Source organism: Oryx dammah, unplaced genomic scaffold (genome assembly GCF_014754425.2).
Source record: "Oryx dammah isolate SB20612 unplaced genomic scaffold, SCBI_Odam_1.1 HiC_scaffold_29, whole genome shotgun sequence".
NCBI lineage: Eukaryota > Metazoa > Chordata > Mammalia > Artiodactyla > Bovidae > Oryx > Oryx dammah.
The window spans coordinates 104,267,161-104,285,121 of record NW_024070213.1 but is presented as its reverse complement, the minus strand read 5'-3'; the positions used below and the strand labels follow the sequence as shown (position 1 = coordinate 104,285,121).

The following is a 17,961-nucleotide window of genomic DNA, read 5'->3' as shown; positions in this document are numbered from 1 at the left end:
CTTGACAGTAGGCAGCTTCTTTGTCTGCATCCTGATTTTCCTTAGGGCTTTCTGTGCGGGCAGCTGTAATGTGATGGCTTGATGACTGCAACATCCTTCATTTACTGATATGGCAGACAATATTTTAGTTCACAGGTTCTTCAAGTTCTGGAGCTAAATGGACCTGCTCATTTGCCACATGCCCTCTTGCTTCTCTGCTGAAGGCTGCCCTATATGACCACTGTAAGTGGTCATGTTCACTTATTGTCCAGGACTTAATTTTCTAAGACTATTGCCTTTATAATTACTGCTCAATTTCTTCTCCTCTTGGATGAGCCAAAGAACTTCACAAAGTTCTTAAACTTCTATCTTAGACAGAAGTAAATGAAAGTGTTAAATTATAAGCATTAGAGCATAGCTTAATTTCTGTGAGCCATTTCAAGATGCTGAAATTGGATTTAGTTATTATATATAATGGACATTAAACATTTGTGAGACAAATGATCTGTAGTTTAATTAGATACTTATTGAAGTATCAGAATAGTTTTCAGAATAGTCAATATGTAATAGAAGTAAAGGGATCTTGCTTCCAGTTTCTTAGGTGAAAGAATTGAGATGTACCTTCCTTGTACTTCTAGAGAAGTTCTTTCTCTTTTGCTTGTTCAGATAGAAATCATGTAGAGGTGAAATATAGCCAATTTTTTTCTGTGGTCTGGTATCAAATCACTATTCAAGGTTGTTGCATTGTCAGTACAAAGTTATGTTTTTTGAGTAGGTGAAACGTATTACTTTGTAATTCTATATTACGTTTTTTGAGTAGGTGAAACGTATTACTTTGTAATTCTATAAACGTATTTGACATGCATCACATAATCATTTTGGTTCTCTAACACAGCGTTGAAGATGAGTCTAAAAGAAATCAAAGTTGGCATGTGAGAATTAACCATTGGAATAATTCATTTTGTTCTACCTTCCTTTTCAAATCTTATTTTGGTTGTTATTTGCGAGGATGGGTGAAAAACTGTTCAGTAAATATATTTGAAATTCACAGTTGCTTAGACTCTTGGTCTATGCAGTTGCTTCACTGATTGCTTATTACTTGCCTGCCTGCTTGTTTTATATTATTAGGGTAGACCAAAGAAGGAAGGTAAGAAAGTGTATAGCATTTTCAAAAATATAGCTACTCAGAGAAGAGATAAGAATAGGTTAGTTCAGTTTAGTCGCTCAGTCGTGTCCGACTCTTTGCGACCCCATGAATTGCAGCACGCCAGGCCTCTCTGTCCATCAGCAACTCCCAGAGTTCACGCAAACTCATGTCCATTGAGTCGGTGATGCCATTCAGCCATCTCATCCTCTGTCGTCCCCATCTCTTCCTGCCCCCAATCCCTCCCAGTATCAGAGTCTTCCAATGAGTCAGCTCTTCGCATGAGGTGGCCAAAGTACTGGAGTTTCAGCTTCAACATCAGTCCTCCCAAAGAACACCCAGGACTGATCTCCTTTAGAATGGACTGGTTGGATCTCCTTGCAGTCCAAGGGACTCTCAAGAGCCTTCTCCAACACCACAGTTCAAAAGCATCAATTCTTCGGCACTCAGCTTTCTTCACAGTCCAACTCTCACATCCATACATGACCACTGGGAAAACCATAGCCTTGACTAGATGGACCTTTGTTGGCAAAGTAATGTCTCTTCTTTTCAATATGCTATCTAGGTTGGTCATAACTTTCCTTCCAAGGAGTAAGCGTCTTTTAATTTCATGGCTGCAATCACCATCTGTAGTGATTTGCGAGCCCCCCAAAAATAAAGTCTGACACTGTTTCCACTGTTTCCCCATCTATTTCCCATGACGTGATGGGACCAGATGCCATGATTTTCGTTTTCTGAATGTTGAGCTTTAAGCCAACTTTTTCACTCTCCTCTTTCACTTTCATCAAGAGGCTTTCCTCTTCACTTTCTGCCATAAGAGTGGTGTCATCTGCATATCTGAGGATATTGATATTTCTCGTGGCAATCTTGATTCCAGCTTGTGCTTCTTCCAGCCCAGCATTTCTCATGATGTACTCTGCATATTAGTTAAATGAGCAGAGTGACAATATACAGCCTTGACGTACTCCTTTTCCTATTTGGAACCAGTCTGCAATACCAAATCTGTTTTATTTACAATTTTGAAAGTACTATGCAGAAAAATGTCATCAAGCCAGTCTTTAATGTCTTCCTCTAATATGCTGACTCTACAGATTTTATGTTAGAAGGAGCAGTCTGAATGTGACAACATTCAGATATGAAGATTTCAGAAATAAAGGCCAAGTGTGCAATTGAATGTGAACATTTCAGAAACCTTGGGGGTTTCTGAATCATTTCAGAGATCTTGAGCGTGAATGTGAGACTATGTGAGTTGCAAAACTTCTGCCATTTAGCCTCCCTTGATTTGCCATGAGTGTTGATACACAAAAGTCATGTTTATTTTCACATTTTCAGCAGGTGTGACATTTTGGCAAGTGTAATGGCTTGGAGTACAGCATGGCTTCACCTTGATCAGTGTGTCCTGATGGAATATTTTCTGAAATGATGTGTGCAGACCTTGCATCATTATTTTTCCAAGCATATATCAACAGAGTCTTGGTCCTAAGAAAGTGCAGATAGAATGCCATGCAGCAGACAGTATGTTTAAATTTTATTTTTAGTACCTTGAAAGATTTATAGTTTCTAGAGGAATTACTTTGCTGCTGCTTGTTACATTTGATCTGATCATCCTAACTCAGAGCATTTGGAAAACTCTCCACTTGCTGTGTGCATGAAGTTTCTGGTGCATTCTCCCAGGGGTATGTGTTTCTTCCTATTCATTCTGTGGGAGGACAGTTGCTACCTTCTAATGTCATGCTGAAATATGATTTCTCTGAATGGCATTGTCACCTTGGCATTAATCCTGCTTATTCACACCAGGATCCCCACCTGCTTTATAAGAGGGGGAAAAATGTGTTAGAGAGTGTGTGCGTAACCCAAATTTCACATCAATCCACTGTTTTAAGGTCTGACACGCTCATTTCCATTAAAAAAACGAATATTTTCAATTAGTCCCATACAGGAACAAATCTATCATTTCCACAACATGCAAACTAGTGTCTCTCAGTTGACCTCCATTAGATCAAAGCTGTTCATTGGCAAACATAGAAGTCAATTAGAAAAGTGATATATTTTGGTTAAAAGTAATCTCCCGAATTTGATTATCATGGCATCTCTCAAGCCTGTATTCAAGTATAACTTTGATTCTGTCAGGGTGGTATGTCCATGCCTCTTGCTATATTGCATTTTAAAAAATCAAATCAATTAACAAGCAAAAAAAAAAAGAAAAAGAAAGTCAGCCCTCCTCCTCCCTCTGGGAAAAATAAGAATTAGCTCTCTGTTTCCATCTTCCATGGCAGCTGAGTTCTTAAGTAGTATAAGTCCAGATCTCAGCTTCCAGCATATCTCTGAAAATACATTTTAATAATAACATGATTATTCCAGTGACATGTTTCAGCTCCTTGGAATGAGCAGCCACTGTATTAGATATATTCACACTCATGCATCACACATACACATTTGGATGGCCTGTACAGCTGGAAATCCTTCTGTGTAACGTGACTGTGATTGAGAAAGCAGGCACGTGTTCCTCCCTCCCCTTCATGCTAAAAAGAAACGAGTCAAGTGTAGAGTGAATTATATCGCTTAAATCATATTTGGACTAGAAACAGACAAGAAATTTGGTTCAAAGAAAAGGAGAAGAAGATACTATGGGTTTTGTAGCAGCTCTCTAGATTAGTAAGAGAAGGCAGCTGTTGGTGTTTGAGATATATGTTTGCTTAGTGTGCAGATCTTTTTCTAAACTTCTTTCCTTCAGTGTTTTAAACCTTCAATACGTTCTTCTTATTTCCATTGTTCTAATCTACATGCACTTTAAGTCATCATATATTTTCTCACACAGGTAGAACTTTTATTTGGTAGTTTCTTTGAAATGATGAGCTATGTGGGGCTTCCCCCATGGCTCACTGGTAAAGGATCTCCTGCAATGCAGGAGACACAGGAGACGTGGGTTTGATTCCTGGGACAGGAAAATCCCCTGGAGGAGGGCATGGCAACCCACGCCAGGATACTTGCCTGGAGAGTCCATGGACAAAGAAGCCTGGCAGGCTACAGTCCGTAGAGTTGCACAGAGTTCAACAGCACTGAAGCAACTCAGCATGTAAGCATGCATGGTGAGCTACATGCTTGCTGCAAATCAAGATAAACAGTGTGCTGACTGCATTTTAAAAAGCTGTGAGTGAGAGATGGGGGAGAAAGGATTATTATGGGATTATATGAAATGTGTGTGAAACTTTAGAAAACTGTAAAGCATTATAGAATTTAAAGAATCATTCCATTTAAAAAGTAAAAAAAAATAAACAAGAAGTAAAATTAAGGAAAAAAGCAGTGAGGGAGGTCTCCCTGGGAGCAAGATTTTCCATTTGGATCATGTGAGAGACTTCCTGTGAAATAAGGGCATCAGGAAAACCTGTCTTTGAAATAGAATCATCTTTGAAGAATAATTTCTGATGTCTTGTCCTTAATTTAGTAGATGCACTTTAAAATCTGTTAGAAATCACCACTACCTTTGAAGTAATTCTGTTACAGTCACTGTTATCCCCCAAACCACAGCTGTTGGCATTTTGATTGCCATAGAAATGAATAGCACCCCACACTGTGGCAATTCCACCCATCATAACAGTTAAATGAACAGTCTTATAATACCTGCTGTGATGGGACAGATGTAAGAGAGAAGGATTGAGCACACAGGATAAAATATCTCACTGACAAATTGAAACTACTCCCTTAATACAGAGTGGTGTCTAGCTTGTCACCTATATCTGTTTTGTTTTATTCAAAACTGTTTCTAAAACACAAATACTGTGTTGAAACTGAGAATCAGAATAAATCATTTCTATTATGTGTCAGAATTTGCCTTGCCATTGCTAGACTCCCTGTGTTGTTTTCCCTTGCTGGTTGTACACTTTGGGAAATCTTTTTTCAGAGATGCTTTATTCAAAATACATCTGTAGCCAAAATATGACTTTCAATACTCCTTTTCTTCCAAGGAGTAAGCGTCTTTTAATTTCATGGCTGCAGTCACCATCTGCAGTGATTTTGGAGCCCAGGAAAATAAAGTCTGACACTATTTCTGCTGTTTCTCCATCTATTTCCCATGGAGTGATGGGACCGGATGCCATGATCTTCGTTTTCTGAATGTTGAGCTTTAAGCCAACTTTTTCGCTCTCCTCTCTTACTTTCATCAAGAGGCTTTTTAGCTCCTCTTCACTTTCTGCCATAAGGGTGGTGTCATCTGCATATCTGAGGTTATTGATATGTCTCCCGGCAATCTTGATTCTAGCTTGTGTTTCTTCCAGTCCAGCGTTTCTCATGATGTACTCTGCATAGAAGTTAAATAAGCAGGGTGACAATATACAGCCTTGACGGACTCCCTTTTCCTATTTGGAACCAGTCTGTTGTTCCATGTCCAGTTCTAACTGTTGCTTCCTGGCCTGCATACACATTTCTCAAAAGGCAGGTTAGGTGGTCTGGTATTCCCATCTCTTTCAGAATTTCCCACAGTTTATTGTGACCCACACAGTCCTTGTTTATCCATTTTATATGTGTGTGTGTGTGTGTATATATATATATATAGGAGAAGGAAATGGCAACCCACTCCAGTACTCTTGTCTAGAGAATTCATGGATAGAGGAGCCTGGTGGGCTGCCGTCCATGGGGTCGCACAGAGTCGGACACAACTGAAGCGACTTCATATATATATATATATATATTTTTTTTTTTTTACTTTACAATATTGTATTGGTTTTGCCACACATCAACATGAATCTGCCACGGGTGCACACGTGTTCCCAATCCTGAACCCCCCTCCCACCTCGCTCCCCATACCATCCCTCTGGTTCATCCCAGTGCACCAGCCCCAAGCATCCTGTATCCTGCATCAAACCTAGACTGGCGATTCATTTCTTATATGATATTATACATGTTTCAATGACATTTTTCCAAATCATCCCACCCTTTCCCTCTTCCTCAGAGTCCAAAAGACTGTTCTATACATCTGTGTCTTTTTTGCTGTCTCGCATACAGGTTTATCATTACCATCTTTCTAAATTCCATATATATGCGTTAGTAAACTGTATTGGTGTTTTTCTTTCTGGCTTACTTCACTCTGTATGATAGGCTCCAGTTTCATTCACCTCATTAGATCGGATTCAAATGTATTCTTTTTAATGGCTGAGTAATACTCCATTGTGTATATGTACAACAGCTTTCTTATCCATTCATCTGCTGATGGACATCTAGGTTGTTTCCATGTCCTGGCTATTATAAACAGTGCTGCGATGAACATTGGGGTACATGTGTCTCTTTCAGTTCTAGTTTTCTTGGTGTGTATGCCCCACAGTGGGATTGCTGGGTGATATGGCTGTTCTGTTTCCAGTTTTTTTAAGGAAACTCCACACTGTTCTCCATAGTGGCTGTAGTAGTTTGCATTCTGACCAACAGTGTAAGAGGGTTCCCTTTTCTCCACACCCTCTCCAGCATTTATTGCTGTAGACTTTTGGATCGCAGCCATTCTGACTGGCGCGAAATGGTACCTCATTGTGGTTTTGATTTGCATTTCTCTGATAATGAGTGATGTTGAGCATCTTTTCATGTGTTTGTTAGCCATCTGTATGTCTTCTTTGGAGAAATGTTCTTTGGCCCATTTTTTGGTTGGGTCGTTTATTTTTCTGGAATTGAGCTGCAGGAGTTGCTTGTATATTTTTGAGATTAGTTGTTTGTCAGTTGCTTCATTTACTATTATTTTCTCCCATTCTGAAGGCTGTCTTTGCACCTTGCTTATAATTTCTTTTGTTGTGCAGAAGCTTTTACTTTGAATTAGGTCCCATTTGTTTATTTTTGCTTTTATTTCCAGTATTCTGGGAGGTGGGTCATAGAGGATCCTGCTGTGATTTATGTCAGAGAGTGTTTTCCCTATGTTCCTCTCTAAGAGTTTTATAGTTTCTGGTCTTATGTTTATATCTTTAATCCATTTTGAGTTTGTTTTTGTGTATGGTGTTAGAACATGTTCTAGTTTCATTCTTTTACAAGTGGTTGACCAGTTTTCCCAGCACCATTTGTTAAAGAGATTGTCTTTTCTCCATTGTATAATCTTGTCTCCTTTGTCAAAGATAAGGTGTCCATAGGTTCGTGGGTTTATCTCTGGGCTTTTTATTTTGTTCCATTGATCTATATTTCTATCTTTGTGCCAGTACCATACTGTCTTGATGACTGTGGCTTTGTAGTAGAGCCTGAAGTCAGGCAGGATGATTCTTCCAGTTCCATTCTTCTTTCTCAAGATTGCTTTGGCTATTCGAGGTTTTTTGTATTTCCATACATATTGTGAAATTATTTGTTCTAGCTCTGTGAAAAATATTGCTGGTAGCTTGATAGGGATTGCGTTGAATCTATAGATTGCTTTGGGTAGTTTACTCATTTTCACTATATTTATTCTGCCGGTCCATGAACACGGTATTTTTCTCCATCTATTAGTGTCCTCTTTGATTTCTTTCACCAGTGTTTTATAGTTTTCTATATATAGGTCTTTAGTTTCTTTATGTAGATATTCCTAAGTATTTTATTCTTTTCGTTGCAATGGTGAATGGAATTGTTTCCTAAATTTCTCTTTCTATTTTATCGTTATTAGTGTATAGGAATGCAAAGGATTTCTGTGTGTTGACTTTATATCCTGCAACTTTACTATATTCATTGATTAGCTCTAGTAATTTTCTGGTGGAGTCTTTAGGGTTTTCTATGTAGAGGGTCATGTCATCTGCAAACAGTGAGAGTTTTACTTCTTCTTTTCTAATTTGGATTCCTTTTATTTCTTTTTCTGCTCTGATTGCTGTGGCCAAAACTTCCAGAACTATGTGGAATAGTAGTGGTGAAAGTGGGCACTCCTGTCTTGTTCCTGACTTTAGGGGAAATGCTTTCAATTTTTCACCATTGAGAATAATGTTTGCTGTTGGTTTGTCATATATAGCTTTTACTGTGTTGAAGTCTGTTCCTTCTATTCCTGCTTTCTGGAAAGTTTTTATCATAAATGGATGTTGAATTTTGTCAAAGGCCTTTTCTGCATCTATTGAGATAATCATATGGCTTTTATTTTTCAATTTGTTAATGTGGTATATTACATTGATTGATTTGCAGATATTGAAGAATCCTTGCATCCCTGGGATAAAGCCCGCTTGGTTATGGTGTATGATCTTTTTAATGTGTTGTTGGATTCTGATTGCTAGAATTTTGTTGAGGATTTTTGCATCTATGTTCATCAGTGATATTGGCCTGTAGTTTTCTTTTTTTGTGGCATCTTTGTCAGGTTTTGGTATTAGGGTGATGGTGGCCTCCTAGAATGAGTTTGGAAGTTTACCTTCCTCTGCAATTTTCTGGAAGAGTTTGAGTAGGATAGGTGTTACCTCTTCTCTAAATTTTTGGTAGAATTCAGCTATGAAGCCGCCTGGACCTGGGCTTTTGTTTGCTGGAAGATGTCTGATTACAGTTTCAATTTCCATGCTTGTGATGGGTCTGTTAAGATTTTCTATTTCTTCCTGGTTCAATTTTGGAAAGTTGTACTTTTCTAAGAATTTGTCCATTTCCTCCACGTTGTCCATTTTATTGGGATATACTTGCTGATAGTAGTCTCTTATGATCCTTTGTATTTCTATGTTGTCTGTTGTGATCTTTCCATTTCCATTTCTAATTTTATCAATTTGATTTTTCTCCCTTTGTTTCTTGATGAGTGCCCATCCTCAGCCTGCAATGCAGCGTAAAATGCCACCCCATTCAGAGCCCCCTTGCAGGCTGTGTGCACTTTTGGTAAGTCCTTAAAGAAACTCTTTGTATCCAGTCCCAAGAGGTGAGCTTCCAGGCCAGACTGCTCTTGGCCAGGATCATCTTCTTCTTAAAAGTAGGTCCATGTCTGCCTCCCAGCCTTATTGCTGAGCTGCCAGCGAATGAGGTCTGTGGCCGGCTCTGTCTTATAGGGTCCCTCTCTCCGACGTAGACACGTGCCCCCTGTCATGACTGCTGCCGCACTCCTGACCCCTGGCAACCTGGGCCCGGTACCTGGACTAGCTGGCGAAGTCTTTCGCCTCTCTTCAATTGTCTTTATAAAGTTATTTGCTAGGCAAGTAACAGTTTTTATAGTATTCTCTGAAATTTTGTATGCTCTAAAAAATTCATAATAAAGAAAAATCTCTGCATATGGCTTTACCTTTGTGTTCATTCATTTAATCTTTTACCCTTGGTCTTTTCAGCTACCCATTAATTTATTCTTCTTTTCTGTCAAAATAATTGTACTTAAACAATCTGAAAAAATGATCATGGCTTAAATCAAGTTGGGAAAAAGGAAAATAGTATGATTAAAAGAGAGTGTAAGGGAGATTTGAGGATGAAGCTGCCATAAGACAATTAGATGAATGTATATGTGTGCATGTGGAAGAACACAGTGAATGAAGGGTATTTAGGTTTCTAGCTTGGCATTAGACCATTAAGCATGCCGATGGGACCAAGAAGGATTGATGTTGGAACTGAGGGGAATAAGATGTCTACTTTTGTCCCAGTCCATGTTATACTTTTTCTTCCAGAAGCCTGATAATCTTAAAAACTTTAAATTCCATAATTATTTATTAAATATTTGCCATGTACAAGGCACAGTAAATATAAAGAGATCCTTTAATGTATGCAAAATACTTTTTCCATGAATATGTTTCTTAAAAGTTTATACCATTAATTTTTAAGTATCATGATACAGTTACTGCTTCAGTAAATTAAACTGGGTAAGCAATTTCAGCTGAATCCAGTTCAACAGCAGTAGGCAACCTTCATTAAGTTAACGTGTATAAATACTTGAAAAAGAGTAATAATCCATTAAAAACTTAAGACTGTGTAAACTCATTTAAGTTTGCAAATTCAGAAAGGAGGTTAAAGATGGTGATCGTGAAAACATTCCCAAGATGTATAATGTATTAACTGAGTGATAGCTAGGTAAGGCTAACTTGAGACAGTCTTTCTTAAAATTTATTTCATTCTTATAACAGTAAACATACAACTATATGGATAATTTCAGCAACACTTGGAGTGAAAATAGATATGTAAAACTAGACTGTTATCTCTGGCTTCATCTTTTTCATAGCTTCTCTTGCCTATTGACTTACTTTCATAAAAAGAAAGTGATCTCAGGGACTAATGGAGTACAGAGAGACCAGTTACTGTGTGGGTTTTCAGCTCTACAACATTTCAACCAAGTCCTTCTTTTCCTTTTTTTCTAGGAAAAGAGTGTCCTCTGTTTAAAATTCTATATTTCAATCCTGTTCCCAGTAGAAAGATGAATTTCCAGTCCTAAATCCCCTTGTGATCTCACTATCCCTTCTACATAGATAACTTTCCAAGAGTATGTAATAGGCAAGGCAAGGAAGATGACTTTGTTTTCTAACCCTGTGTGATCAGGATACCCTGTGAGTACAGCTGGGTTCCTTGGGAGCCTCAAGGGCTTTAGATTAGAATCAGACTTTCATAATTTTGCCTTTTCTCTACCCCACCCCAATATACATCTATTATTTTAATTTTGCTTATTTTCTCCAGTGTTCAAGAAGCCAAAGACCACAGTAAAGTAATAATAAAAGCATAATTCCCTAGAGACTTGGAAAAGACGTCATTTGTTGCCTCAGTATGGCTCCTAGTCAACCCCTTTGATGTAAAGCATCTGTCCTCTTCAAGGAAACAAGAAAGATCTGGTTCTCCTTTCTAGTCTGTGAAGTAGGAGCTGGTGTCATTTGCTGTGATGAGTGCAAGCCCAATGTTCCTGAATTGCAAGCTGCCTGACTGCCTTGGTTAACATCCTGAACATTTCATCAGCTGTCTTTAATAAAGGAGGATGTGTGTGAGGGAAGACATCAGCAGTTGTGGTTGGGTTTCTGTTCCCCAGCCCCTGAGTCACAGCTGGCGGAGAGCAGTGATACCACTGTGTAATCAGACATCCAGTCACCTGGACTTCTTGCCTTTCAGTTATACAGTGAGGTAGTCTTTAAAAGTGTTTAGAAAACTTGTTTGCTCTTCTTTGGTTATGAAAATTCTTCTCATTCCCTCTCCTTCTGTCTAACAATATTTAGTCATTTATGGCTTCTGTTGATAAAGTCTCTTTGGAACATTTAATCCCTAAAACAATTACATGGCCAAGAGAAGAATCCTACTTTATGAAAGGATAGAAATATAATCTGACATACTTTGTTCTATGGGAACTTCATCCTTTTATAGGAAACTTCATCTCAGAAGACCTAAAAGGACATAATCTAGAATCTGGAAATGATCTCTAGAACCGTACTTCTCCAATTTTCATAAGCATACAAAGCATCAGGGAGATCTTGTTGAAATTTAGATTCTGATTCAGTACATGCCACCTGAAATCCTGAGTTTCTGTCAAGCTCCCAGGTAATGCTGGCGATTTTTGTAGCAGGGCTAGAAGACCTGAAAGCATTCAGTCCAGTGCACATCCACTAAGCTACCCTAGTCAGTGCTGTGGAAGGAACATATAACAGGCCTAAAAGGTAAAGCCCTTGTCTTTGAAGAGAGAAAACAACTGTGTAAGAAGAAAGTCTATATGTACTTTTATTCATAAATTTTTTACAAAAACATGAACCTGTTTATCAAAATAATGGTTGACTATTAAGGTAGTTAACCTAAAGCAGTGACGCTCACGTCACATGTGAGCACACCAGTATATAAATTTCATCAGTTTCTATTTACTCAAGTAAGAAGATGTAGTGATGCTTTAAGCATTATATATGACCATAGAATTTTAAATTTTTTTGAGAATTTTTAAAAACTCTATTAAAGTAGACATATTTAAACCAAAATGTCTCATCTGAACATAGAAATATATAACTGCTTAACAATATTCAATGATATTCTTAAGTGTGTACATTTTTAGTTTATTAGGGTTTTTATTCTTTAGAGAACACAATGAGTATAAGAGAGCTTTCAAGAGATTGATTATCCCACATTAACTTCATAATGTCAATTTTTCATTACTTTTGCTTAATGAGTATTAGCATGGATAATGCAAAATTACAGTTATTTCAAAACATCATTATAAATTAACATTCCAAACTTAGATTTAACTTCCTAGTTGTGTTTTCTTAGAAAATATTAATTTTTTTTCATCATGTGATAGCAGAAAGGTTACTTCGAAGTAGTCTAAGGACCCAAGGCCACAACTTAGTAACAATAATAGAGCCTGTTTATGTGGCCTAGTATGTACTTCACCAGCTGTGTTCCCAGCTGGCTTTTCCAGGTTTAACCTAAGAAAGGCTTCAAACCTAGTCTAGGCAAAGCCAGTTCACAAATCCTCAGCGTTTGGACTCAGTGGTCATTTAGGCACATTGACAGATTCTGTTTTGTGTGTTTGAGATGATGAGTAGACAGAAAAGAGGAATTGACACTTTTACATGATCATATAATATCAACAGGCCTATGAAGCAGGTTCTGTTATCCCATTTCCAGAAGAAACTGAAGTCTCCATGCTCACTCAGCTTCAGGGGCATAATTGGCATTGGAACCTAGGCAGTGTGACTCTGTAACCTCTGAGTGTTTTTAATAATCCCCTTGAGTTGCAATTATAGTTAGGTACAGACTCTGATAATAAAGTGGTTCAAGAAATAACCACCACCCCACAGAGCCATCTGGTTTCTCTCAGCCCCATCACTGCGCCTTTTCTATTTCTGGTTAGTTAGGAATGGCCTCCAACCATGGTTCTCCCTCCCCATTTCCTTTCTTCCCACTGTGGATAGGAGGAAGTCTAAACATTTTATCTACTTTGCATATCCAGTAAGCCAGGCTGTGAACATCTTCACCATCAATTTACTAGCTGTTTATTGACAGTTGTGCTAAGCTATGGGAGTGAACATAATTCAGAAATGTGTTGCACCATCAAGAAACTCAGTATAATAATGTGCAGTGTGATGAAGTTCTTTTAGGAAGACAGAGTAGGTGGTGTTATTTTAGGTTCCCAATGTGGAGCTATTCACTGCACATGTAATTTAGAGCTATGTTTATTTGGCTTGGTGTTTAAAATTAGAAGTTGACCATCTGTATTTTTCTTGATAAGTGTGGAGTCATCCTGACCAAAAGGTTTTTGAAGGTCAGGAATAGTTTATATTTGCAACATTATTTTTGGAAAGGAAAAAGGATACAGAAAAGTTGGAAAATAGTGCCCAGAAGTTGACTTAAAAGAACTTTGGTATATATCCAGAAACATGTTAGGCAGCCATTGAAGTAAAAATTATAAAGTATGTGTAACAACATAAAAATCATAAACATGCATACTTTAGACCTCAAGCAAAATGAGAAAAGAAAAGGTGAACTTGACATTTGTAGAGCGTTTATTATGTGCATGTACTATGCTACGTTTATTTTCTCACTTTATCTTTCTAACAACATGCAAAAAACTGATGTTATTTCAGTATTTCATAAATGGAAGAATTGGGGCACAGATATGTTAGGGGACTTCACCAAGGGCACAGCCGGTGGTTAGGCAAGCATTCAAATCCAAATCTGATCATCTTTTCCCAGTTGATTTACTCTGAGCTATTCAACCATACCCACCCCCAGCATAGTTTTTTATTTAGAAGTAATTGTATTTGCAGTAAAGAGTAGACAGAGTCATATGAATTCAGCTGAAAAAAATGCTTGCATTGTGAAAACACTAAATTGTAAAAATAATTGTGATTATTTTAGGCTGCATCATAGAGTTGCCAGGACAATTAATAGTTGACACCAGCTGTAAAATGAAAACATAATCTTAGCATAAACAATTTTAGCTTTTGTCTGATATTTGAAGTATGCATTTATGTAACTGCCAAGATACTAACTGTACTTTGTTAGCTAGAAAGTTCCAGGGACAAGACAAGAACAGAAGAGCACTTACTCATAGAAAGCAAGCAAAGTGGTTTCCCCTCCCCCCGCTTTGAGAGGGTCTTGTTATTTATTGTTAACTAATGTTTGAGAATTTGGGTATGGGAACCATTGTATTAAACTAGTACTACTACTGTACATGCTAAATCACTTCAGCTGTGTCCAGTTCTTTGCGACCCTATGGACTGTAGCCCACCTCTGTCCATGGGGATTCTCCAGGCAAGAATACTGGAGTGGGCTGCCATGGCCTCCTCCAGGAGATCTTCCCAACCCAGGGGTCAAAGCCGTGTCTCTTAGGTCTCCTGCATTAGCAGGTGAGTTCTTTACCACTAGCGCCACCTGGGAAGCCATGCTACATACTATGTTGCTATATTTATTGTAAACATTGATCATTATAAGTTTAAAAGGTAAAAACCTTATCTCATTAAACTACTTGAGTTGAATTTAGAAAGGATTTTAGTGGTTGCATTTGAATTTTTTTCAGGGTTTTCACCCTAAAAAGATCAGTAAAGGCACTATTTGTCACCTTTTCCCACTTAGTTCTTTTTTTTCCTTCTTGGCATTGAGTTGAAAAGAAGTTCAGTTCTTTCCATCAAAAATTGTATCCCTTTTAACCTTTTTTCTCATGAAAGGACAGTCTGACTAGGTAACTAGGTCTTCATATGTAACCTATACTTTCTCATTAAAGGAACAACTATTTCCCTAACTGCCTACTCTCTTTAAAGCGCGAAGTACACAGCAGCTGTTTGAAAGCTTTTTTTTTTTTCTCTCTTCCTGGTATCCTTATCTATTGGTATAAATTGCTAAATTGCTTCCATAAAATGCCTCCAGACATAAGGGAATCATTTGCATAAGTGGATGAAGATTTTTGTCTTCCATGAAGGAAAGCTTACCATGGTCTGTTAATCGTTTTCCTTCCTCTTTCTGGTTCCAGTATCCGGCTGCTCTGATGAACTTGGGAGCCATCCTGCACCTCAATGGCCGGCTCCAGAAGGCTGAGGCCAACTACCTGCGGGCACTACAGCTCAAGCCAGATGACATCATCACACAGTCCAATCTCCGAAAACTCTGGAACATCATGGAAAAGCAAGGCCTAAAGACTTCCAAGACCTGACACAGGAAGGCTGGACCGCACCCTCCTCCATACGTGAAACCTGGACTCATGAAGGAGCAGAGCCTCCCAGCAGTGCTATGACAAGAGCTAGTTCAGACTTGGAGACCAGGAGCAGAGGTCCCTGAGGCCACCGCCACTTCTGGGAGTATCCACTTTGCTATGGACACAGCCATCGACACCAAAAATGGGGGGAATGTTGGAAAATTCCTGAAGGATATAATCGTTACCCATAAAACTGTAAACCCAAGCACTTAACAGGATCTTTTGGCATTCTAAAAGGGGGAAGGGTTGTAAGTTTCAAATGTGGTTCATTTATGAAAGCTAATTTAGAAATTATACTGTTCCTTAAACACTGTGAGAGAAAGTCAAGGGTGTCTTTTCAACCATGGTAAACCATTAAGGTCAAGTTCATGGGCGGTGATTCAAGTGTGGTGTGAATTCTGGTGAGCTGGCCATTTGTCTTAACGTTGCTGCCTTCCCTCTTTGGGACAGCCTACTTATCAGTTTCCAAAACCTAGAAAACTTTTCTTTCTAATACTGTGTCAGGACCTGTCAGAGTCTATATTTGTTTACTGACTGGTGCACACAACATTTTATGATTTAGATGTCACCGTCATGTGGGCATCCTTTGCTTTTCATGTTCTGTGATGGATGTGCAGGAGAAAGCAAACCACGTTTCTCACTGATGTCCTCGGAGGGGAGGGGAGAGGCCCATGTGTGCCAGGCAGGCATTTTTTTACTTTGACATCACCGACTTTTCCCAAAACTGCCTAGGAGAATTCATTGTTTTAAATCTTAGGCTTTTGAAATTGCCTTGTAAAATGGCTATTCCTAGCTAATGCCCATGCTTATATAAGGAAGTAAATCAAGAGGAACTTTAAAAAGTGTTCTAGTTCCAATACCTAACCAGCAGCTAGTCCAAAAGGGAAGATGCTTTGTGCCTTCCAGATGTTGCTGGGTTAAAAATCAAGTCTGCGTGACCGTGTTACCGACAATTTTATATTTTGGAAAGAATTGGTATGAAATCTTAATCACTTTCTAATAGGTACCCGAACAGCAGTGCTGATAAGTTTTTGAGAAATTATTTTTAATCATACTTGTTCTTCCCAAAAGACGTAAAAAATGACTTATTTTAAGCTGCAGTAGACTATAGCATTCGTCCACGTGTTTCTAGGTTTCCTGCCAAGTGCTTTTCACTGTTGAAAACTATTTTTCACTAGCAAATTTGGCATTTTATTTCATTGCCTATTAGTAACCACTTCAGTGATCATTTCACAAGTAAAAGACTATAAATGAAGTAGAGAGAAACATTTATTGAACATTTTTTGACTTGCAGTCAAACTTTGCTACTAAAAATTAACTTTGTAAAAACAGCAATCCACTCTCCACTTCTTCCTAGAGAAGGTAGCTATACAGTAGTCTACATATTTATTTATTTATTATTCTGCCATAGCAAAATAACAAAACTTGATTCATTAAACCAGCTCTTTGCAACTTAAAGTTAGCTTTTTTTCTTGTCCTTTCATACTCCACATGTATATGGTCAGCATCCCCATTTAAGGGAAGCTACATGTACAAATAGATCATAATATGTTTCTTCATATTTTGTATGTTTTGCTGCGTATCTGAATATTGTGGGGTAAAGAATTTAAAGTAGTGCTTCTGTGGCATTAGTGTTTTGGTGAGAGAGATAATGTAGTGGGAGAGATTTGTTAATGGCATTAAAAGAAGGCCCTCCAAATATGTAACATTTTATTGGTAAGCATTTCATTGAAGGGCCAAAAGTTAAATTATAACTAAATCACTGTGTTTTCAGAATGATATTTAATGTTTAACAAAAACAAACCCATGGTCAAACCAAAAGCATGGGTTGAGGTATATTTTTCATCTTCTAGTGCATTGGCAATTGCAAAGAAAAAAGAAAAAAAGGAATTTAATATAAGGATATAGAGGTGAATTCAATGTCTAACATTTTTATTTATTTAAATAGTTATTGACGTATGATGGCTTCCTCGTCTTAACATTTTGTGTCTTTAAATTGTTATTATTCTTCCTTTCACACACTTGGTTCTTGATAGTTTCACTGATTGCACAGTAGAGGCACTTCATGTTGACCCAGTTCCCAAGTAGCATAATAATTGGACCTGTGTCATAAAATGCATGGATCATTAATAACTAAATGTCCCTGACACCTTTCACTACAGGGCTGGACTTAGTAACTGACCAACTTGGGGGGAGGGTTGGGGGAGGTCTACAGAACATGGTCAAAAAAATGTCTCCGCTCAGGGATTTATGGTGGATTATTGCAGACAGTGCTAAAACTATAGAGCACAAGACAAGTTTACTAAATTAAAATTTTATTTTTTTGAGAAACTGTTATTTGTATAAATTATCAAGTTTTGTAGGCTTTCCTTTTGTAGAAATAATTGTTTTATGTGCCAGAGAATTTTGATTTTGTTTTCAACAATAAAGCATTGATAACAAATATGTTTATAAGCCTTTTTAAAAATCTTGTACAGGTGTAACACTTACGTTCTCTTGGATTTTAACAGACCTAGGAGAAATTTGGGAATCTCTGGAAACTTTTCGCAAACCATTTTGAATGTCAACTTCGTAGATTCCTTTAGGTTTGTTTTTTAGTAACCTCAAGCAAGTTGTGTCACTAATTTGGAACTTTCTCATTTGATCCAAAATTTTCTTGCTAAACAAAAGCTCTTCTCTGCACTGTTTGGAAGCCAACAATGAACCAACGCAATAATATCAGAGAGCAGTTGTAAGAAGTTGGAGGAATGTTATAGAAAACTTGGGAGAAAACTTTACAGAAATTTCAAGTGGATAAGAAACTTCAAATTTCAGCAGT

General features: G+C 37.9%; 1 protein-coding gene across 1 annotated transcript in view; it reads left to right on the top strand.

The window, feature by feature from the left end:
- Positions 1 to 17,588, top strand: part of TMTC2 (transmembrane O-mannosyltransferase targeting cadherins 2) — a 434,311-nt gene extending 416,723 nt beyond the window's left edge. The window contains exon 12 of the mRNA XM_040234484.1: positions 14,922 to 17,588. Within this exon, the coding sequence (XP_040090418.1) occupies positions 14,922 to 15,101 (180 nt within the window). The 3' untranslated portion in view covers positions 15,102 to 17,588. The remainder of the gene's footprint in view (positions 1 to 14,921) is intronic.
- The last annotated feature ends 373 nt before the right edge of the window (positions 17,589 to 17,961 follow it).